The sequence below is a fragment of the Dama dama genome, chromosome 20 (assembly GCF_033118175.1).
Source record: "Dama dama isolate Ldn47 chromosome 20, ASM3311817v1, whole genome shotgun sequence".
Taxonomy (NCBI): domain Eukaryota; kingdom Metazoa; phylum Chordata; class Mammalia; order Artiodactyla; family Cervidae; genus Dama; species Dama dama.
The window spans coordinates 65,431,951-65,451,820 of NC_083700.1; the positions used below are offsets into that span (position 1 = coordinate 65,431,951).

General features: G+C 42.8%; 1 protein-coding gene across 3 annotated transcripts in view; it reads right to left on the reverse strand.

The window, feature by feature from the left end:
• Positions 1 to 19,870, reverse strand: part of AK5 (adenylate kinase 5) — a 258,867-nt gene that overhangs the window by 23,431 nt on the left and 215,566 nt on the right. For all 3 annotated transcript variants that reach the window (XM_061121597.1, XM_061121596.1, XM_061121595.1), the window contains exons 11-12: positions 10,233 to 10,396; positions 7,275 to 7,391 (exon numbers count right to left, since the gene is read on the reverse strand). In XM_061121597.1, coding sequence (XP_060977580.1) covers positions 7,275 to 7,391; positions 10,233 to 10,396 — 281 coding nt within the window. The remainder of the gene's footprint in view (positions 1 to 7,274; positions 7,392 to 10,232; positions 10,397 to 19,870) is intronic.

Genomic DNA, 19,870 nt, shown 5'->3' on the forward strand with positions numbered 1-19,870 from the left:
AACTTGCTTGTGCTGTCTCTGGGGCTCTAATGGGGATCAGCACTCACCCTGACTGAGAGCAGCCCACCAGGATGAGGATGTCAGCTGACTTGTGATGATAAATTCAGCAGGTGGAGCAGGAAGAGGCATTTACCCTCCCTTCTCTGCCAGGGAATAGCAACCTACTTCAGTATTCCTTCCTGGAGAATCCCTTGGACAGAGGGATCTGACGAGCTATAGTCCGTGGGGTTGCAAAGAGTTGGACATGACTGAGCGACTAACGCGTTCACTTTCAGGGCTTCCCTGGTGACTCAGATGGTAAAGAATCCACCTGCAATGCGGGAGACCTGGGGTTTGATCTCTGGGTCAGGAAGATACCCTGGAGTAGGAAATGGCAACTCACTCCTGTTTTCTTGCCTGGGAAATCCTATGGACAGAGGAGCCTGGCGGGCTACAGTCCATGGGGTCTCTAAGAGTTGGACACAACTAAGCGACTAAGCATACGTAAACAGAATCACTGACTCTGTAGATGAAAAGTGTCATGAGACAGTTAAGAGCAGTGAGGCAGAGGGATATACTATCATTATCCGCACATCCAGGAAACTCATCTTTGTAGTCAGGCTAAGTGCAGAATTTTAGCTAAGAACCTCCTGGGAGGGAAAGGAAAGAGCTAACCCGTGCATTTTACTTCTGTTAATATGTGTTTAGTTTGGCTGCTGTAGAGTAAATGTTGAGTTAACATAGGAAAGCGTTTTGTTCTCCCTATAGGGAGTCAGGCTGAGTACACACTCTCCTTGAGATGATAATAATCTATAAAGTGGGGATAATAATATCTCTTGAACATAATTGTAAAGATTAATATAATGATATAGGCAAAGCATATAGTTCAGTTCCTGGCACATTTTAAGTGCTCAAAAAATAACAGCTATTATTTAGATAGCTATGTATTCCGTATGACTTTAACTGCATGAAAATAGGTAGAACCAAGACAGGAAGAAAGACAACAGGTTATTTCTGGGTGGTTAGTTAGTCTTTGTTTTACATTTTCCTGTATTGTCTCATATCTATATAATTTCTATTTCTATAGTCAGAAAAAATGCATATAATTTTGGAAAAAAATGGTAACAATTTATTGAACACCATATGCAGACATATACATATGTAAGGCATATTTCAAGGATTTCATCCAATCTTCCCAGCAAGCACTGAAGCTATTTTCCCGTTTTTAATTAAACTATAGTTGACATACAATATTATGTTAAGTTTCAGGTGTACTGCATGGTGATTTAATGTTCATATACATTATGAAGTGATCACCACAATGGTTACCATCTGTCCTCATACAAAGTTGTTACAATATTACTGACCATATTCTCTATGCTGAATATTACATTCATGTGACTTATTTATTATATAGCTGGAGGTTTATATAATCTTCACCTATTGCTTATTTTGCCCATTCCCTCCCTCCTTACCTTCTGGAAACCTCCCATTGGTTCTCTGTATCTATGAGTTTATTTTTGTTTCATTATTTTTTTTCACACATAAGGTGATATCATATAGTATTTTTCTTTTTCTGTCTGACTTTTTTAGCATAATAATCCTCTAGATGTATCTATGTTGTTGCAAATGGCAAGATTTCTTTTTTTTTTTTTGTAATGGTTGGAGGTATTTATTTTCTTTTTTAAAAAATAATTTTATTTATTTATTTTTGACTGATCCAGGTTTTTATGGTTGTGCAGGCTTTTCTCTAGTTGTGGTGAGTGGAGGCCCCTCTCTAGTTTGGGTGCATGGGCTTCTCATTGCAGGGGTTTCTCTTGTTTCTGAGTGCGAGCTCTAGAGCTCATGGGCGTCAGTAGTTGCAGCTCTGGGCTCTAGAGCACAGGCTCAATAGCCAGGGTGCGGGGGCTTCATTGCTTCACGGCAGTGGATCTCCCCAGACCACAGATCAAACCTGCGTCTCCTGCACTGGCAGGCAGATTCTTTACTACTGAGCCAGCAGGGAAGCCCAGCTATTTTCAATCTATATTTTATAGAGAAGGAAATTGAACCATGTATAGTTAAATGACTTGTCATGGACATATGAAGCCAGGCTCTGAATACAGGTCTGTGAACATGAAGTCACTATAACCAGGAGTTCACAAATGTGGTGAGAGATGGGGATGGTGGTTAGAAACCCCAATTCCTCCTTTATATTACCTCTCTTTCTCTTTCACACACATGCATGCGCGCGCGCACACACACACACACACACACAGACAACCTTCCCTTATGCTTTGTTGGCTACTAAAGGCACAGATATTTAACTCAGTGGGGGTAAAACCAGGCTTGGGAACAGAAGATAGGGTGGTAAAAGAGGAATTACATACAGACCTAGCCCTAAGATACGGACATGAGTTAGCATTTGGCCTTTAGTGGTGTTGTGTAGGTTAGCCAAGCAGATCCTCAAAGGACCTGCCTCTCAGAGCAATAAGCTACAAGAATCCAAAGCATCAGGCTGACTAACTAAACTGGATTTTTTTCAGCAACAGATGGTCCCAAGCATCGGGGACATCAGTCTCTGGGATATAGAGGGGCTGCTGAGACGTTTGTGAGTTGGGAAACCATCCATAGGCCTGAAAGGGTTTCAAACAGAGTCGCAGGCCTGACAGGTACACAAGGAACACGCACTGTGCTCCCAACCAGGCTGATTACTCTGAATCTCTGGGGTCAAATTGTACATCTGTATTTGTCTTTGCCAAATTTCAAATGAGTTGCTTGCTAGTAATTTGGAGGATGCTGTTCAAATGATGGGGTCCCTTCAGGGCATAAGTGAATCAACAGCGGCCCGTTCTGTGTTTGTAGCATCTGCATCGTTTTTCGTCAGGTCAGGTTTAAAGCAGGTGTTTGTTTAGGAGGGCTGCATGTGTCCTCTTCACATGAGCTGAATTGATACTAGAATCGTCTAAATTGCTGTACCCAGGGACAAATCAAGATCATGCTTGATCTTGGTGAATTCGTGCTGGCAGAATGTGAAAGACTGTCTTCATAGACATCTCACTTGAAGGTCTTTGGCCAGGGCACTTGTATATTTTAGCAGTGGCTACATGAATTTTAGCATTGATTGAAACTACCCACTTATCACATTGGTGACTCTTTCTCACTCCTAAGTTCTAGTTAGGAGTGTCAGTGTCTCTTCTCTGACACTTTCTAAAACCTGTCTGAATGGGGCCCACAGTGGGGAAGGAAGTTTTGCTTTATATCAGGAAGACTGTATGGATGATTTGAGTTCTTATTTACCAGTTAGAAAAGTTAGGAGGATAAAGTGAGAAAAGAAGGGAGAATAAAGAACATAATTTTGTTGTTTGCACATAGTAGTGGACAAAAAAGATGCTTATTTTTACCCTATATTTTATTTATCACACTTGGCCATTTGGGGGTTTCAGAAGAAAATTCTACTACCACTGAGAGCTATTAAAAAGAAGATATTGAAAAGGATATTTTCCCCAGCACTTCCAAGCAAATTCATGACCTGTCCTGACCCTCCTAAAGACCCTGCTAGGACTTTTGGACCTTAAGTTCACAGGCAAGGTCAGGTGTGAAATATCCTGGTGGGGTGCAGCCACCTTGAAGCCTGAACCTCAGTCAACATTGCCGATGGGTGGCCTTTAGCACTCATCTCCCCCTCCTCTCTTTTAAGGTTTTGCTCCCCTGTGTTTTAATGTCTACAGAACGGCCAATCCCCACTCAGCAGGGAGCCCCTCATGGGTCCAATCACACCTTCCTCTTTTCTGGATTTCTCCTCACCCCTTGGATTTACACAGGCCCTAATTCTGAAGAGGTGCAGGAAAGATGCCTTTATTCCTCAGTTATTCAAAGAGTATTCCCAGGAGAGTTGTTCACAGTCTAGATGCTGGCTAGATCAGAACAAACAAAAATGTAAGACAGTCCACAGAAGACTTAATATTGTTAAGATGTCAATACTGCCAAAGTGATCTACAGGTTTAACACAATCTCTATCAAAGTTCCAAAGTCTCGTTTTTTGTTGTTTTTTTTTTTACAGAAATAGAGATAATTTTGCCCTAAAATTCTTGTGGAATCTCAAGGGACCCTAAATAGCCAAAGCAATCTTGAAAAAGAACAAAGTTGGAGGGCTCACATTTCTTGATTTAAAACCTTATTACAAAGCCACAGTAATCAAAATAGTGTGGTACTGGCATAAAGTCAGTAATTTAGATTAATGGAATATAATAGACAGCTCAGAAATAAACTCTTTTGTAAATGGTCAAATGATTTTTGACAAGGGTACCAAGACCATTCACTGGTGAAAAAAGTCTTTTCAAGCAATGGTGTTGGGACAATTGTTTATCTACATTCAAAGAATGGAGTTGGACCCTTATGTTATACCATATACCAAAATTAGGTCAAAATGGATTAAAGTGCTAAATATATGAGTGACAGCTACAAAATTCTTAGAAGAAAACATAGGGGAAAATCTTCACAATACTGGATTTGGCAAGAATTTCTTGGACACGGCACCAAAAGCACAGGAGACAAAAGCAAAAATAGATAAATTGGTTTATATAAAAATTATTAACTTCTGTGCATTAAAGGACACAATTAACAGAGTGAAAAGGCAACCATCAACTCAACAACAAAACCCAAACAACCCAGTTAAAAAATAGGAAAAAGACTTAAATAGACATTCTTCAAAGAAGACATATTAATATAAACGGCCAATGAGCACGTGAAAAGAGGCTCAACTTCATTAATCATTAGGAAAATGTAAACCAAAATTACAATGACACCCATGAGGATGGTATCTGTGGAAAAAACAGACAATATGTGTTGGTGAGGATGTGGAGAAACTGAAACTCTTGTGCATTGTTTGCGGGAATGCAAAATGGTGCAGCCACTATGGCTGACAGTGTGTATGTGTAGGTACTGATTCCTCAAAAAATTAAAAATAGAATTAGCATATGATCCAGCAATTTCACTTCTGTGTATATACCCCAAAGAGTTGAAAGCAGAGTCTTGAAGAGCTATTTGTACACCCACCTTCATAGCAGTATTCATTACAACAGCCCCAAAGTGGAAGTAACCCAAGTAGCCATCAATGAATGAATGGATAAACAAAATATTATTCATCCTTAACAGGGAAGGAAAATTTAACATATGCTACAACAGGAATGAAACTTGAGGACATTATGCTAAGTGAAAAATAAGCCAGTGACAGAAGGACAAATGTGTCAGATTCCATGCATGTGAGGTACATAGAGTGGTAGTAATTTCATAAAGACAGAGAGTGAACAGTGGTTCCCAGGGACTGAGAGGACAGGGAAGTGGGGAGCTGTTACTCAAAGAGTGTAGGGCTTCAGTTTTGCAAGAGGGTAAAAGTTCTAGAGATTAGTTGCACAACAGTACAAATACACTTCACATGTCTGAACTAGACACTTAACATTAGTTAAGATGGTAAATTTGATGTTCTATAAATATACAGAACATGGTAAAATATTATTGTGATTTAAAAAAACTAGAAGAATCCTCCCAATTCCATTTTGTAAAAAAAATTAAAATAAAGTTAGTCACTCAGCTGTGACCAACTCTTTGCAACCCCATGGACTGTAGCCCACCAGGCTCCTCTGTCCATGGAATTCTCCAGGCAGAATACTGGAGTGGGTTGCCATGACCTTCTCCAGGGGATCTTCCTGACACAGGGATTGAATCTGGGTCTCCTGCATTGTAGGCAGATTCTTTACCATCTGAGCTACCAAAAAAACCTAAAACGATTCTCCTAACATCATTTTGTGAAAAAGTGGTTAATTATATCAAAGTCTGAGCTCTTAAAGTAGTTTGATTGGTGGGAAAAAGCTCATTAGAACTCTGATGTGTGAATTCTAATGAACTACCTGGAGCTGCCACAGTCCCAGGCTTTGCACACAAATCCACTTCTCCCGGCTCACTCCTATCTTGATAAAGGCTCCTGAGCTGAGAGGAAGAAAGCCAGCCCTGGGGGTTAGGGCCACACTTGCCAACTAGGACAGGAAAGTTTTTCTCTGATTCTGATTGCAAGTAGGAAATGCAAGGGAGGGTTAGCAATTGTCCTTTAAGTATTTAGATGCCATCTAAGGAAATTAAATCAGAGGCTCAAAAGGAGGTTACAGTAACCCCCAGGAGACACAAAGGTACAATTCCTCTCAATCAACGCTGCAGCTAGAGATAGATGGAGATGGGCCCCCCAAACCTTAGTCTTACCAGTAGTTGTTACTTACCAGTGAGTGGACGCTTACTAGCTGTGTGACTGTGGGCAAGTCACTTAACCTCTCTGGGCTTAATTCATCACCTTTACCATGAAGAAATACCCCCATTATCTAAAAGGTTATTAAAAGTGTATCAAATGAAAGTATATAATAAAATATTTTAAAACTAGTCTAAAGAGATCTCTATATAAATATTAATTCTTGTAGGCTCTGGAGTCTTTGTTTAATAAACAGGGACAGTTGTTTCCCTCTTGTTTGCACAAGAGGGACAAATTAGAGATAATGTATGTAAAGCATGTGGCACAGGACTCGGCCCAGAGTAGATTTTATAAATGATAGGAGCGATATTTTTTTACTTACTGCTATTCTCCTGTGAGTGGCCTCCCAGCGAAGGGGGTGGGCCTTGGGCATATATCTGATTTTGCCTGTCCAGCATCTGTCCTCTCCGCCTTCTTCTAAGAGCATCCTATTTGTCTTCAGGTAATTCCCTTCCCTTTCTCAGTCTGTGTGGTTCAGGTGTGGTACCCATTTTCCCTCCTTTTCTCCCATCTTTGCCCTGGTCCTCCAGGCTGAACCAGGATATCCCTGGATAATCCACAGTGATTAGTTCAGTGATGGGCCCAGGACCTGATAATTCAAGATAATGAAACAAAACCCTGGGTTCTTTTTTTTTTTTTTTTTTGCTGGACCCACTGGAGAAGAGAAACACTTTTTTGTGAAGTCACTTGGATGATAGAATATGTCTCTAACAGGAAGAAAATGAGGCCAATGCAAAGAAAGAAAATCCAAGAAATGGACAAAGTCAGATGACTGACGAACAAATTTGAATACATGAATCCATTAAAGTGTGAACTACCCTTGGAGGTTTTAGTTACTTGAACAATAAATCCACCACAGCATTCCCACCCTCCATGCCCCCCCAACTTTTTTTGCTGAATTTCTGCCATTTGTAATAGAAAGTTTTATTGAATAGAATTGACAGACTTTGAATTTATTCCCTCAGCTTCCACAATATCCCCCATTTGTCTTCTGGGATTATCCGATAGCAACACTCACCCTACGTCCAAACTCTTCTCCTTGCTTCACTTCCCGAGGATAGCCGTCAATCAGGAAGCCTTTGGTGCTGCTGAGGCTGGCCACCATGGCCTCCTTCAGGAGCTCCAGAATGATGCCCTGGAGCAGAGGGAGAGCAGTCAGGACCCAGACTCTTCCACAGAGCAGCGCTCTGGAGTTACCAAAGGTCTCCCAGCCATCCCATCATGGCAATGGGGAGAAACGTACTAGTTAAATTAACAGTGGATGGCAATATCCTGTATTTCATCAACTATAAATCTCAGTCCCCCACCACCCAATTTAAATGTCTATGGAACTGGTAGGTATTTTACAATCAGTACTGGGTCAAAGTCTGTTGATGGTTCTTCTTACTGGTAAATTTTAATGGTTAAAGTTTTGGGGGGTTGCCTAAAAATAATGGTATCTTAAATTAGGTGAAATACGGTACTGTATTTCAAGCAGTAGCACTGCTTGAATTAGGCCCAATGGCAGTTTAAAACTAGACAAAACATGGTATAAAATGTACTTCAGTGTTGATTTTTTTCCCAGTAAATATTTTGTAAAATTTGACATGACATGCATTGACTTGAGTAGACTTTCAGTAGACATGAAGTAGCATTTTCTAGCAATATCACTTTGTTAAAAATTTTGATTAACTTGTGCTTATAGAAAACAAGGAAGCTACCAGCTGCCCAAATGGGGGGAATTCCTTGTGCTCTCTGGGTCCCTGGCTACCTCTGACTTTCAGCAGGGGCTGGGGAATACAACTATCACAAAGCGCACTCAGAATCTATCCCTAGATAATAATGAATTAAACCCTCATGAAGTTTACATTTTAGCGAAAAATAGATACTAGATGAACAAGTAAATATATAAAAATGATCAGTTAGAGAGAACTACTAGGAACAAAATAAAAGCAGATCAGAAGAAGCAGATTGTTAGAGGTGCTATTTTTAGATGGGGTATGCAGGCCTCTTTGATAGACTGTGATATTTAAGGAGAGATCTGGATGAAGTAAAGGAGCAAGCTATATGCATATATGAAAGAAGGGCACTCAGGTCGAAGAAATAGACAATGTAAGGACCCAGAGGCAGGAGAAGTCTGGCCTGTGAGAGGAAGAATGGGGGGGTGGGGTGGGGGTGGGTGAGAGGAAATGTGAGAGTCTTGGAAAAGAGCACTGGAGAGCAAGCTGGAGTCCAGAGCCATGGGAAAGTCTCTGGATTTCCTTCAAAATGTGGGGAGGAGCTGTTGGAAGGTTCTGGGAAGGGGGATAAATGTTTCTAAGAAATCACTCTGGCTGCTATGAAAAGAGTAAACTGTAGGAGAAAAAGAGTGGGCAGAGGGAGGCCTGTTAAGAGGCAACTACAGGACTTCCTTGGTGGTAGAGTGGGTAGGAATCTGCAGGCCAATGCAGGGGACATAGGTTCGATCCCTGGTCCAGGAAGATTCCACTTGCCTTGGAGCAGCTAAGCCTGTGTGCCACAACTATTGAAGCCCATGTGCTCTAGGGCCTTTGAGCCACCACTACTGAGGCCACATGCGGCAACTACTGAAGCTCGCATGCCTAGAGGCTGTGCTCCACAACAAGAGAAGCCACCGCGATGAGAAACCCAAGCGCGGCAACAAAGAGTAGCCCCTACTTGCTGAAACTAGAGAAAGTCCTCAAAAAGCAATGAAGACCCAGTGTAGCCAATATAAATAAATAAACAGATTAATATATAAATCTCCAAAACTTTAAAAAGAAAAGAAAAGAGACAACAGCAGTGGTCTGTTTCCTTTATGAGGACCATTCTGGCTTCCAGGTGGGAAACAGACTGTAGCTGGTTAAAGAGGAAGCGAGAAGCTCTCTTAGCTAATAAGGGCTGCACTGTCCATGCCCTGACTACAGAGCCTAGTGTGAGAGTTAGTCTGGAAGGGATGAATGTTTTATGATACCCGGGGCATCCAGCCTCTCAGATATGGATAGTGACTTGAAAACAATAACAAAAAAAAGATAAATAAAAGGGATATTCTTTGGCTACCCAAGGAAGATAACAAATTTCATGTTAATGCCATTATACCTCTTAGAATGAGACCAAGACATTATTTTCTGTTTTTCAGAGGGTTCTAAGAGTCCTTTGGACTGCAAAGAGATCAAATTAGTCAATCCTAAAGGAAATCAATCCTGAATACTCACTGCAAAGACTGATGCTGAAGCTGAAACTCCAATGCTTTGGCCACCTTATTGGAAGAGCCATCTCACTGGAAAAGACCTTGATGCTGGGAAAGATTTAGGGCAGGAGGAGAAGGGGGCAACAGAGGATGAGATGGTTGGATGGCATCATCAACTCAATGGACATGAGTTTGAGCAAGCTCCAGGAGATGGTGAAGGACAGGGAAGCCTGGCATGCTGCAGTCCATGGGGTTGAAAAGAGTTGAACATGGCCTAGCAACTAAAGAACAACAACTAATTCTAGGTTCTGCTGCACCAAGATCATTTCTGCTTTGAAGCTTTTAACTCTAAAGTGAAGTCGCTCAGTCATGTCCGACTCTTTGTGACCCCATGGACTGTAGCCTACCAGGCTCTTCCATCCATGGAATCTTCCTGGCAAGAGTACTGGAGTGGGTTGCCATATCCTTCTCCAGGGGATCTTCCTGACCCAGGGATCGAAGCCGGGTCTCCCACATTGCAGGCAGACGCTTTACCATCTGAGTCACCAGGGAAGCAGGGACCAATTTTAGGGAAAAGTATGAAATAGGTTAAATTCAAGGAACTGGCAGAGCAACAAGACAGAAGGAACCTGGGCGTGGGCAGCTTGGTCTGGCAGATGAGCCTCTGCTGGGGACCTCCTGCCTGCCTCTGGACTGTTAAAAGAAACAAAATTCAGCATTGTCCTTTTTGAGTTTCTTTGTTTATGAAGCTTAGATTAATGGCAACACTTCCAGATCTCTCCCTGGCCAGAGAAGGCAGCTGTTGCTTACTGAGGGCACCAGCTCTCCACGTTCCATGATGCCTCTGATCAACTTGCTTCTTTCAGATTCTGATGACAGCTCATTCCTCAGGAGCTCGCCAGTCGAGAGATGTGTAAATCCATATTTTTCCACCAGCTTTCCACACTGTGTGCCTTTGCCAGAGCCTGGGCCACCTAGAAAAGAAGTCATGGGTCAGACATCCATCCCGAATCTGGTGCCCTGTTCGGAGTTGTAGTCAGACAGTGAGCAGGCTTCCGTGCTTGATCCACCAGCGTGGACTGAGCCCTGCTGATCTACTGGGGGCGTGTTGGGAGCCATGGATACACTGGCGAACGGGACACAGGCCTTGCCCTCAAAGATTGTGTCCATGGAGGGCAGAGGGCGTTACAGACAAACAAGAGCAGTCACTACAGGTGGTCTAGTGGGGAGAAGTGCAGAGGGTGCAGGGGAGGGTCCACAGTCCCAATTTGGAGGACACGCTCAGCAGATAAGTTTCCTGGGGCCCTGAATCTGCTCATGAGCAAAGCAGGGACCATGGCGCCTGATATATGGTGACCGCTCAACAAATGCTAGCTGTTACTTTTTGTTTTTGTAATTCAGAAAATAATGCGAGCAATTTTAGTTTAATCTAGAGACAGGTGCTTTATTTACAAACATTTAGATTAATAGCATTTTGCTACATCAAATGAAGAGTACAGCAGTTTGGATAAATCCTGTCACAGAAACAATTAAGACCTACTGTGACTAACTTTGGGAATTAGGGTGTTGCACCTAAACAAGCCTTTAGTTTGTGGTTTTGTTAGTCACTACTTTTAAAATCAGTTGTTTTCAAATTTATGGTTACCAAAGAGGCAAGGTGAGCGGGATAAGTTGGGAGTTTGGGATAAACATACACCCACTAGTATATATAAAGTAGATAACCAACAGGGACCTAGTGTATAGCACAAGGACCTCTACTCAATATTTTATAATAATCTAATAGGGAAAAAAATCTGAAAAAGAACAGACAAATATATATGCAAAACTGAATCACTGTTCTGTATGCTTGAAACTAGCACAACGTATATCAACTCTACTTCAAGAAAAAATTGTTTTCACAAATATCATATATTAATGCATATATATGGAATCTAGAAAGATGGTACTGATGAACCTATGTGCAAGGCAGCAATGGAGATAAAGACATAGAGAACAGACTTATGGACACGGTGGGTGCTGAAAAGGAGAGGGTGGAACGAATGGAGAGTGTAGCATGGAAACACATACACTAACATACGTAAAATAGATAGCCATGAGAACTGGCTGTATGACTCAGGAACAGGGGCTTTGTGACAATCTAGAAGGGTGGGATGGGGGGGAAGATGGGAGGGAGGTTCAAGAGGGGGTGGACCTATGTATTTCTATGGCTGATCCATGTTGATATATGGCAGAAACCAATACAATATTCTAATTATCCTTCAATTAGAAATTTAAAAAAGATTTAAAAAGAATTGTTTTCATTTTTAAATAATCATAAAGTTACAGAAGAGTTAGTACAAAGAACTGTCTGAAACATTTGAGAATCAGCTGCCAACCTGATGCCTCATCGTTACAGAACACTTTAACATCATTTCCTCCAGACAAGGAGCCAAGCACATCCTCCTACATAACTGCATTTTTGGACCTTATTCACATGTCAATGGAATTGTCCGACTCATCTCAATAATGTCCTCTGGAGCCAATGGATCAAGTTCAGAATCACGTGCTGCCTTTAATTGTCGTGTCTTTCTGGTCTTCTTCCATATGGGCCAGTTCCTCTGTATTTCATTGACACTTTGGAAGATTATAAATAGTTATTTTACAGAATGTCCCTCAGCATGAATTTTTCTATTGTTTTCTAGCTACTAATACTCATGATCTCCCATATTCCTTTGATGAACATTACATCCTGATTCTTTCGTTGTCTCCCCCACCAAGTTCAACTAGTTTCTAAGTTGCAAGATTTTACGCCTTAAAAAATATTAATAGCTAACTTTTGCCAAGTGCTTACTGTACTCTTCACTGTTCTAAGTACTTTATGTGTATTAATTTTAAATAATCTTAAGAGAGGCAGACATTGGTATTATTCCCATTTTACAGATGGGGAAGTAGAGTCACAAAGAAGTTGACTGCCTTAGGTGGCATGAGTAAGTAAGTAGCAAGTCTAGGATCTGAAGCCTGAACTCTGGCTCTCAGAGGTGTTCCCTCCTCTTTTGGCTGCTGTGCCCAGGTTTACCTGCCACGTTTCAGGTCCTCATGCTCTTAGTGTACAGAAGGCATCCTGCCTCTGTGTGGGGCAAAGGGTGAGGCTTTGGGGTCCAGCAGACCCACGAGTAGGATGATTTGCCTGAAAAGCATGCCACTTCCCAGCTGCAGAGCATTCCGTGGCTTCCCTTTCTCCAACTCCTTAGAGTGGTATTTGTAGCTTCTAGGAGCTAGTTCCACTCAGCCTCTCCAACTTTTTTCTACATTTCTTATCCTCACCCAACATTGTCCTGTCCAACCACAGACTGTCCTTTCATCAAGACATACTTTAAAAAAAATGCTTTTCTAACTGTGAGATAATTTGCAGATTCACATTTGTAAGAATAATATAGAGAGATCCCATGAATCCTTTACCATTTTCCCTAGTGGTGACATTTTGTACAACTACATCACATCACAATATCACAACCAGAATATTAGCACTGATGTAATACAGAAGTAAAACATTCCCATCAGTGCCGGAGTCCCTTATGCTATCCTTTTATAACCACACCCACTTCTCTCTACACAGACATCCTTAACCTCTGGCAACCACTAAATCTGTATATAATTTTGTCATTTTGAGAGAATTGCATCAATGGAACCATAGGCATCAAGATATAGTTTTCCAATGTGCTTTTGCTCTTCCCATCCTCAGTCTGGATGGCTTCCACTTTCCACTCTATCAAGATTCTCTTCATCCCATGGGTCTGGATCCAATGTTTCCCCCTTCCAGCAGGAATCAGCCTGTCCACATCGCCTTTCCTGGGGTGAGTGATGTAAGCCCCACTCGGGTGCCCTTGGCCTGTCTCACACTTGGTCTAGGTCTCCCACTAGACCTTCTGCTCCACAGCATCTACACAGTACCTGGCCATGGTGAAGTGAGTGAAGTCGCTCAGTCGTGTCCAACTCTTTGCGATCCCGTGGACTGTAGCCCGCCAGGCTCCTCTGTCCATGGGATTCTCCAGGCAAGAATACTGGAGTGGGTTGCCATTAGGTGCTTCTTAATGCTTGGAGGATTTCCCGGTTAAAAGGAAATATGTAACACCAAAATGTAAAACATGATTGAGGTTTTAGCATGGTAGTGAGCACTTACAACTTGTCCTGTAATTTTCCTGTCTGGCCTCTCTTCACCCTCAAAAGTCCTTTCTTGGAACAATTGGCAACAAACCTCTTGAGGGGCAGTACTTGTGGTCCCTCATTAGTGGAAGGGCCTCTCACTCTCTCTCTTTTGCCTTGGCAGCGAATCCAGGAAACGTCCACGCTTTGACTTCTGCTCATTTGTAGAGCTGCTCTCGACCAAATGGGAAGGGTTCAGAGCACTCGCTGTATTGCCATGGTGGCCGAGATGTACCAGGAAAACAGCAATTACAGAGGCTCGCAAAAATAATGCAGACCACTTAGCAGGAGAGGCTGATTGCCAGCTGATGCTATGTTTGCTCCAAGCACCATGACTCCTGTCTCCTGCGATAACAGGAAAGGAGAGTGGGAACAAGGGAGGGCCACTCTGGGCAGAAGTGCTTCCATAAAAGGAGGGAGGGAAACAAAGGGCTAGGCTCTGGCAGCAGCCACGAGGGCTTCTGTAGCTGGATTTACCTACAGACTCTTTCTTGAGGATGGCTGGAAGCCAGTCATGTGGAAAAAGATATTTTCAGCCTTGGCTTACAGGGCAAAAATGCTACGTTTCAATTATTTTCTTCCTTCAGCATTCTCCTAATATGACTATTATAATTTTTGTTCCTCTCAAATGTTATTTAATAAATCTTGACACAAAGGCAATTAAAACATCTTCAGCTCAAATTAACCACAGCTGTGTGTGAAACAGCAGCCGCTGCTCCAGTTAGAAACCTTTCGTGGGAGCAACAGCTGCAAATTCTTAACATTCTTTGGGCAAATGGGGCAGGCACAGTGGAATTTTAAGTAATCTCCACAATGGTTTGATTTTTCCCGCGGCTCCAAACCAGGGAACAAAGTGATTTTTATCACTGCCGCGAAGGCACCAAAACTGCTGGCAGATGTAGGAATTTTCATAGGGTGTCACTGACATTTCTTTGAGGCCTTCACTTAACGCATTGACATAAAAAACTATGGAGCCTTGATATCCTTCCAGGATAATTTGTTACATGAGGAAAACTCTTCTGAAGTGATTTTCACATATCTGAACAAGTGGGCTGCATTCTCTCCTGAGATGACTGACAGGAGATGGGGAGCTGTCACATTTATTGTCATCCCACTGATTTTTCCCGTATCGTTATTCAGGCTTAATCCCTGAACAAACGGATGCACAATACTGCATGGTGTGATTCACGAAGGCAGCCTGGGGTAGGAGGTTCCATTTTAAAAGCGTCTGTCAACACTTTAAAAAAAGAAAAGGTGAAAAATCTTTATTCTCAACCACCAATGTAATTTCAAATTTTTTCCACGTGAGGCCAAAGGTGCCATATTGTGAGAAGTGCAAATGCTGTGAACAGCTGCTTCACAGCACAGCGTATCCCTGCCGCTTCCGCAGGGGCTCAGTGGGTAAAGAACTTGCCTGCCAGTGCGGGAGACACAGGAGCCGTGGGTTTGATCTGAGTCTGGAAGATCCCCTGGAGGAGGAGGTGGCAACCCACTCCAGTCTTCTTGCCTGGAAAATCCCATGGACAGAGGAGCCTGGTGGGCTACAGTCCGTGGGATCACGAAGGGCTGACACGACTGAGGGGCTCACACACCAACGACACAACGCTGCACTGAGTAAGGGGAGGGCCCGCGGGAGACCGGGAGCCGCCGGCCCACGGGGGACTGGCTTGCCTGCCTCCTCCTGGGTGCCTGGTATTCCGCAGGACTGAAACAAGCTGCATCACGTCAGCGTGTCCGCCTCAGCCACCTTCTCCAGGGTGCTTTCTATCTTCAGGGGCAATACTCCCAGGGGACACCTCCTGGATTCATTAGTGGGGTTCCCTGCAGGAGAAGACCTGCCTCCTAAGTGCCTTTGCAGGGTGCTTGGCTTTAGGACGAAAAGAATGAAATGGCAAAGCTGGTGTGTTAGAGCCCATTCTGTGTTCAGGAAGAAAGTGAATGATGATGTCAGGGTGATCATTAGTTGAGTTCAATAAGGTCGGTCAGTTGTGTCCAACTCTTTGAGACCTCATGGACTGCAGCACACTAGACTTCCCTGTCTGTGACCAACTCCCAGAGCTTACTCAAACTCATGTTCATTGAGTCGGTGATGCCATTCAACCATCTCATCCTCTGTTGTCCCCTTCTCCTCCTGCCTTTAATCTTTCCCAGCATCAGGGTCTTTTCCAATGAGTCAGTTCTTCACATTAGGTGGCCAAAGTATTGGAGCTTCAGCTTCAGCATCAGGCCTTCCAATGAATATTCAGGATTGATTTCCTTTAAGATTGATTGATTGGATCTCCTTTTTTGCAGTCCAAGGGACTCTCAAGAGTCTTCAACACCGCAATTCAAAAGCATAAATTCTTCGGCACTCAGCTTTCTTTATAGTCCCACTATTACAACCATACATGACTACTGGAAAGACGATAGCCTTGACTAGATGGACCTTTGTCAGGAAAGCAATGGCTCTGCTTTTTAACATACTATCTAGATTGGTCATAGTTTTTCTTCCAAGGAACAAAAATCTTTTAATTTCAAGGCTGCAGTTACCATCTGCAGTGATTTTGGAGACCAAGAAAATAAAGTCACTCACTGTTTCAATTACTTCATCCAGCCTGGCATTTCTCATAATGTCCTCTGCATATAAGTTAAAAAAGCAGGGTGACAATATACAGCCTTGATGTACTCCTTTCCTAGTTTGGGACCAGCCTGTTGTTCCATGTCCAGTTCTAACTGTTGATTCTTGACCTGCATGCAGATTTCTCAGGAAGCAGGTAAGGTGGTCTGGTATTCCCATCTCTTGAAAAATTTCCCACAATTTGTTGTGATCTACACAATCAAAGGCTTTGGCATAGTCAATAAAGCAGAAGTAGATGTTTTTCTGGAATTCTCTTGCATTTTTGATGTTCCAATAGATGTTGGCAATTTGATCTCTGGTTACTCTGCCTTTCCTAAATCCAGCTTGAACACCTGGAAGTTTCACGGTTCACGTACTGTTGAAGGTTGGCTTGGAGAATTTTGAGCATTACTTTACTAGTGTGTGAGATGAGTGCAATTGTGTGATAGTTTGAACATTTTTTGGCATTGCCCTTCTTTGGGATTGGAATGAAAACTGACTTTTTCCAGTCCTGTGGTCACTGCTTAGTTTTCTATATTTGCTGGCATATTGAGTGTGGCACTTTCACAACATCATCTTTTAGGACTTGAAGCAGCTCAGCTGGCCCACTTGGCTTTGCATTCCAGGATGTCTGGCTCTAGGTGGGTGATCACACCATCATGGTTATCTGGGTCATGAAGATCTTTTTTTTGGTACAGTTCTGTGTATTCTTGCTACCTCTTCTTACTATCTTCTGCTTCTCTTAGGTCCGTACTGTTTCTGTCCTTTGTTGTGCCCAGCTTTACATGAAATGGTCCCTTGGTAGCTAATTTTCTTGAAGAGCTCTCTGGTCTTTCCCATTCTATTGTTTTCCTCTATTTCTTTGCATTGACCACTGAGGAAGTCTCTTACCTCTCCTTGCTATTCTTTGGAATTCTGCATTCAAATGGGTATGTCTTTCCTTTTCTCCTTTGCCTTTAGCTTCTTTTCTTTTCTCAGCTATTTGTAATTAGCTGAACAGGTTGATAATTAGCTGAATCCCAAATACAAACAAATGCATGGATGTAGTTTCTATTATACTTAACAATCTTTTGAATAGTAATGGTGTAAAGCAGGCAATGTTCAGAAAACTAAGATCATGGCATCTGGTCCCATCACCTCATGGCAAATTGATGGGGAGACAGTGGAAACAGTGTCAGACTTTACTTTTTTGGGCTCCAAAATCACTGCAGATGGTGACTGCAGCCATGAAATTAAAAGACGCTTACTCCTTGGAAGGAAAGTTATGACCAACCTAGACAGCATATTAAAAAGCAGAGACATTACTTTGCCAACAAAGGTCCGTCTGGTCAAGGCTATGGATTTTCCAGTGGTCATGTATGGATGTGAGAGTTGGACTGTGAAGAAAGCTGAGTGCTGAAAAATTGCTGCTTTTTGAACTATGGTGTTGGAGAAGACTCTTGAGAGTCCCTTGGACTGCAAGGAGATCCAACCAGTCCATCCTGAAGGAGATCAGTCCTGGGTGTTCATTGGAAGGACTGATGCTGAGGCTGAAACTCCAATACTTTGGCCACCTCATGTGAAGAGTTGACTCATTGGAAAAGACCCTGACGCTGGGAGGGGTTGGGGGCAGGAGGAGAAGGGGACGACAGAGGATGAGATGGCTGAATGGCACCACCGACTCGATGGGCATGAGTTTGAGTAAACTCCGGGAGTTTGTGACGGACAGGGAGGCCTGGCATGCTGCGATTCATGGGGTCGCAAAGAGTTGGACATGACTGAGTGACTGAACTGAACTGAACTGAAAGCAGGCAATGGTGTCCCTGGTTGAGATTTTATTGTATCCTGGTAACTGTAGGATAGCAAGGAGATCAACCCAGTCAATCCTGAAGGAAATCAAAACTGAACATTCATTGGAAGGACTGATGATGAAGCCGAGGCTCCAATACTCTGGCCACCTGATGCAAAGAGCTGACTCACTGGAAAAGACCCTGATGCTGGGGAAGATTGAAGGCAAGAGGAGAAGAGAGTAGCAGAGGATGAGACGGTTGGATAGAATCATTGACTCAATGGACATGGACTTGGACAAACTCTGGGAGATAGAGAGGGACAGGGAGGCCTAGCAGTTCATGGTGTTGCAAGGAGTCGGACATGACTTAGCAACTAACAACAACAACAATAACAAGAAGAGGTCACTCATCTTTTTAGCTCTTCCCGAGTTACATCTGCAGGGCTTCATCCACATCAAAGTTGGAATCAAACATAATCCAACAACAAGGATGGGGACTAGCCATCAATCTGAGATGCCCAGACCACTTACAGGAAATTAAGATATATAATAGTGTGTGTGTTTACACATACACACACATATATGTATACATATACATACATATATGGCTGTACATGTCCAAATATATGTATCTGGTTTGGAAAGCTCATAACATTTATTTTTTCAAGGCAAAGCAGAGAGGACAGCATTCCACAGGTTCTAATGTCATAAGCAATGTTCTTTAGGCCTTAATTCCCATCTCATCCCAGCCTCAAGCTTCTTTAAACCTCTTCAGCACCACTGGCCCTCATTACTACCCCAATTTTAGCTCCTCTTTGATGTGGCTGAACCTAGAAGTGCATCATTACTTGGATCTGTCCTCCCACCCTGCTCACATCTTGTTCTCCCTGTCTCTTTTCCCTTAACCTCTGATTGTTTCCCTGGTGGCTCAGATGGTAAAGAATCTGCCTGCAAAGCAGGAGACCCAGGTTCAGTCCCTGAATCAGGACGATCCCCTGGAGAAGGGAATGGCAATCCACTCTAGTATTCTTGCCTGGAGAATTTCATAGAAAGAGGAGCCTGGCAGGCTACAATCCATGGGGACATGACTGAATGACTAATACTTTGACTTCTCAACTTGTCCTCTGATCTCACTGTGACCTCAGTGAGTTGCTCTGTTCCCTTGGGGCTCCATTTCCTGACCAGCTGGGTTCCAGACCCATTCTCGTAACTCTGAATGTTTTACACCCTTTGAATTCTATTGTGACCGTGATGAGAACCACCAGCCTGCTCTCTGCCCAACCTACCACTTACTTGACTTGCGTCTGCTCTGGGTTGCTAAGAATTCCCCAAGAAGGTCAGAGCCAACTGGGTTTCTATCTAACTTCTTAAAAGCTCTTAATGTTTCTTAATAGATATATCCCTCTTTTGCTGATACCAAATTTGATGTCCACAGATAGATTCTAATATATTTCCCCATTGTCCTCAAATCCTCAAACATATTTTCAGTCTTCTCACTTTCAATAGGCATTTGAGTCCTTCTATTATTCACTATTAACGTGAAGATTATCTTCTTTCCTGAACATTTTCAAAATGTGTATCTTTATCCTTTGTTCTCCATCTCTCCTATCTCTCATTTGGAAGATATTATACAACTATTTGGGCATCCTAGGTGTTGCCAGTGGTAAAGAACCCACCTGCCAATTCAGGAGACATTAAGAGATGTGGGTTTGATCCCTGGGTTGGGAAGATCCCCTGGAGGAGGGCATGGCAACCACTCCAGTATTCTTGCCTGGACAATCCCACAGACAGAGGAACCTGGCAGGCTATAGTCCATTGGGTAGCAAAGAGTTGGACATGACTGAAATGACAGCATGCATGCAAACAATTAGTTAGCTCTAAGGCTAACTTTTCTGCTTTGCC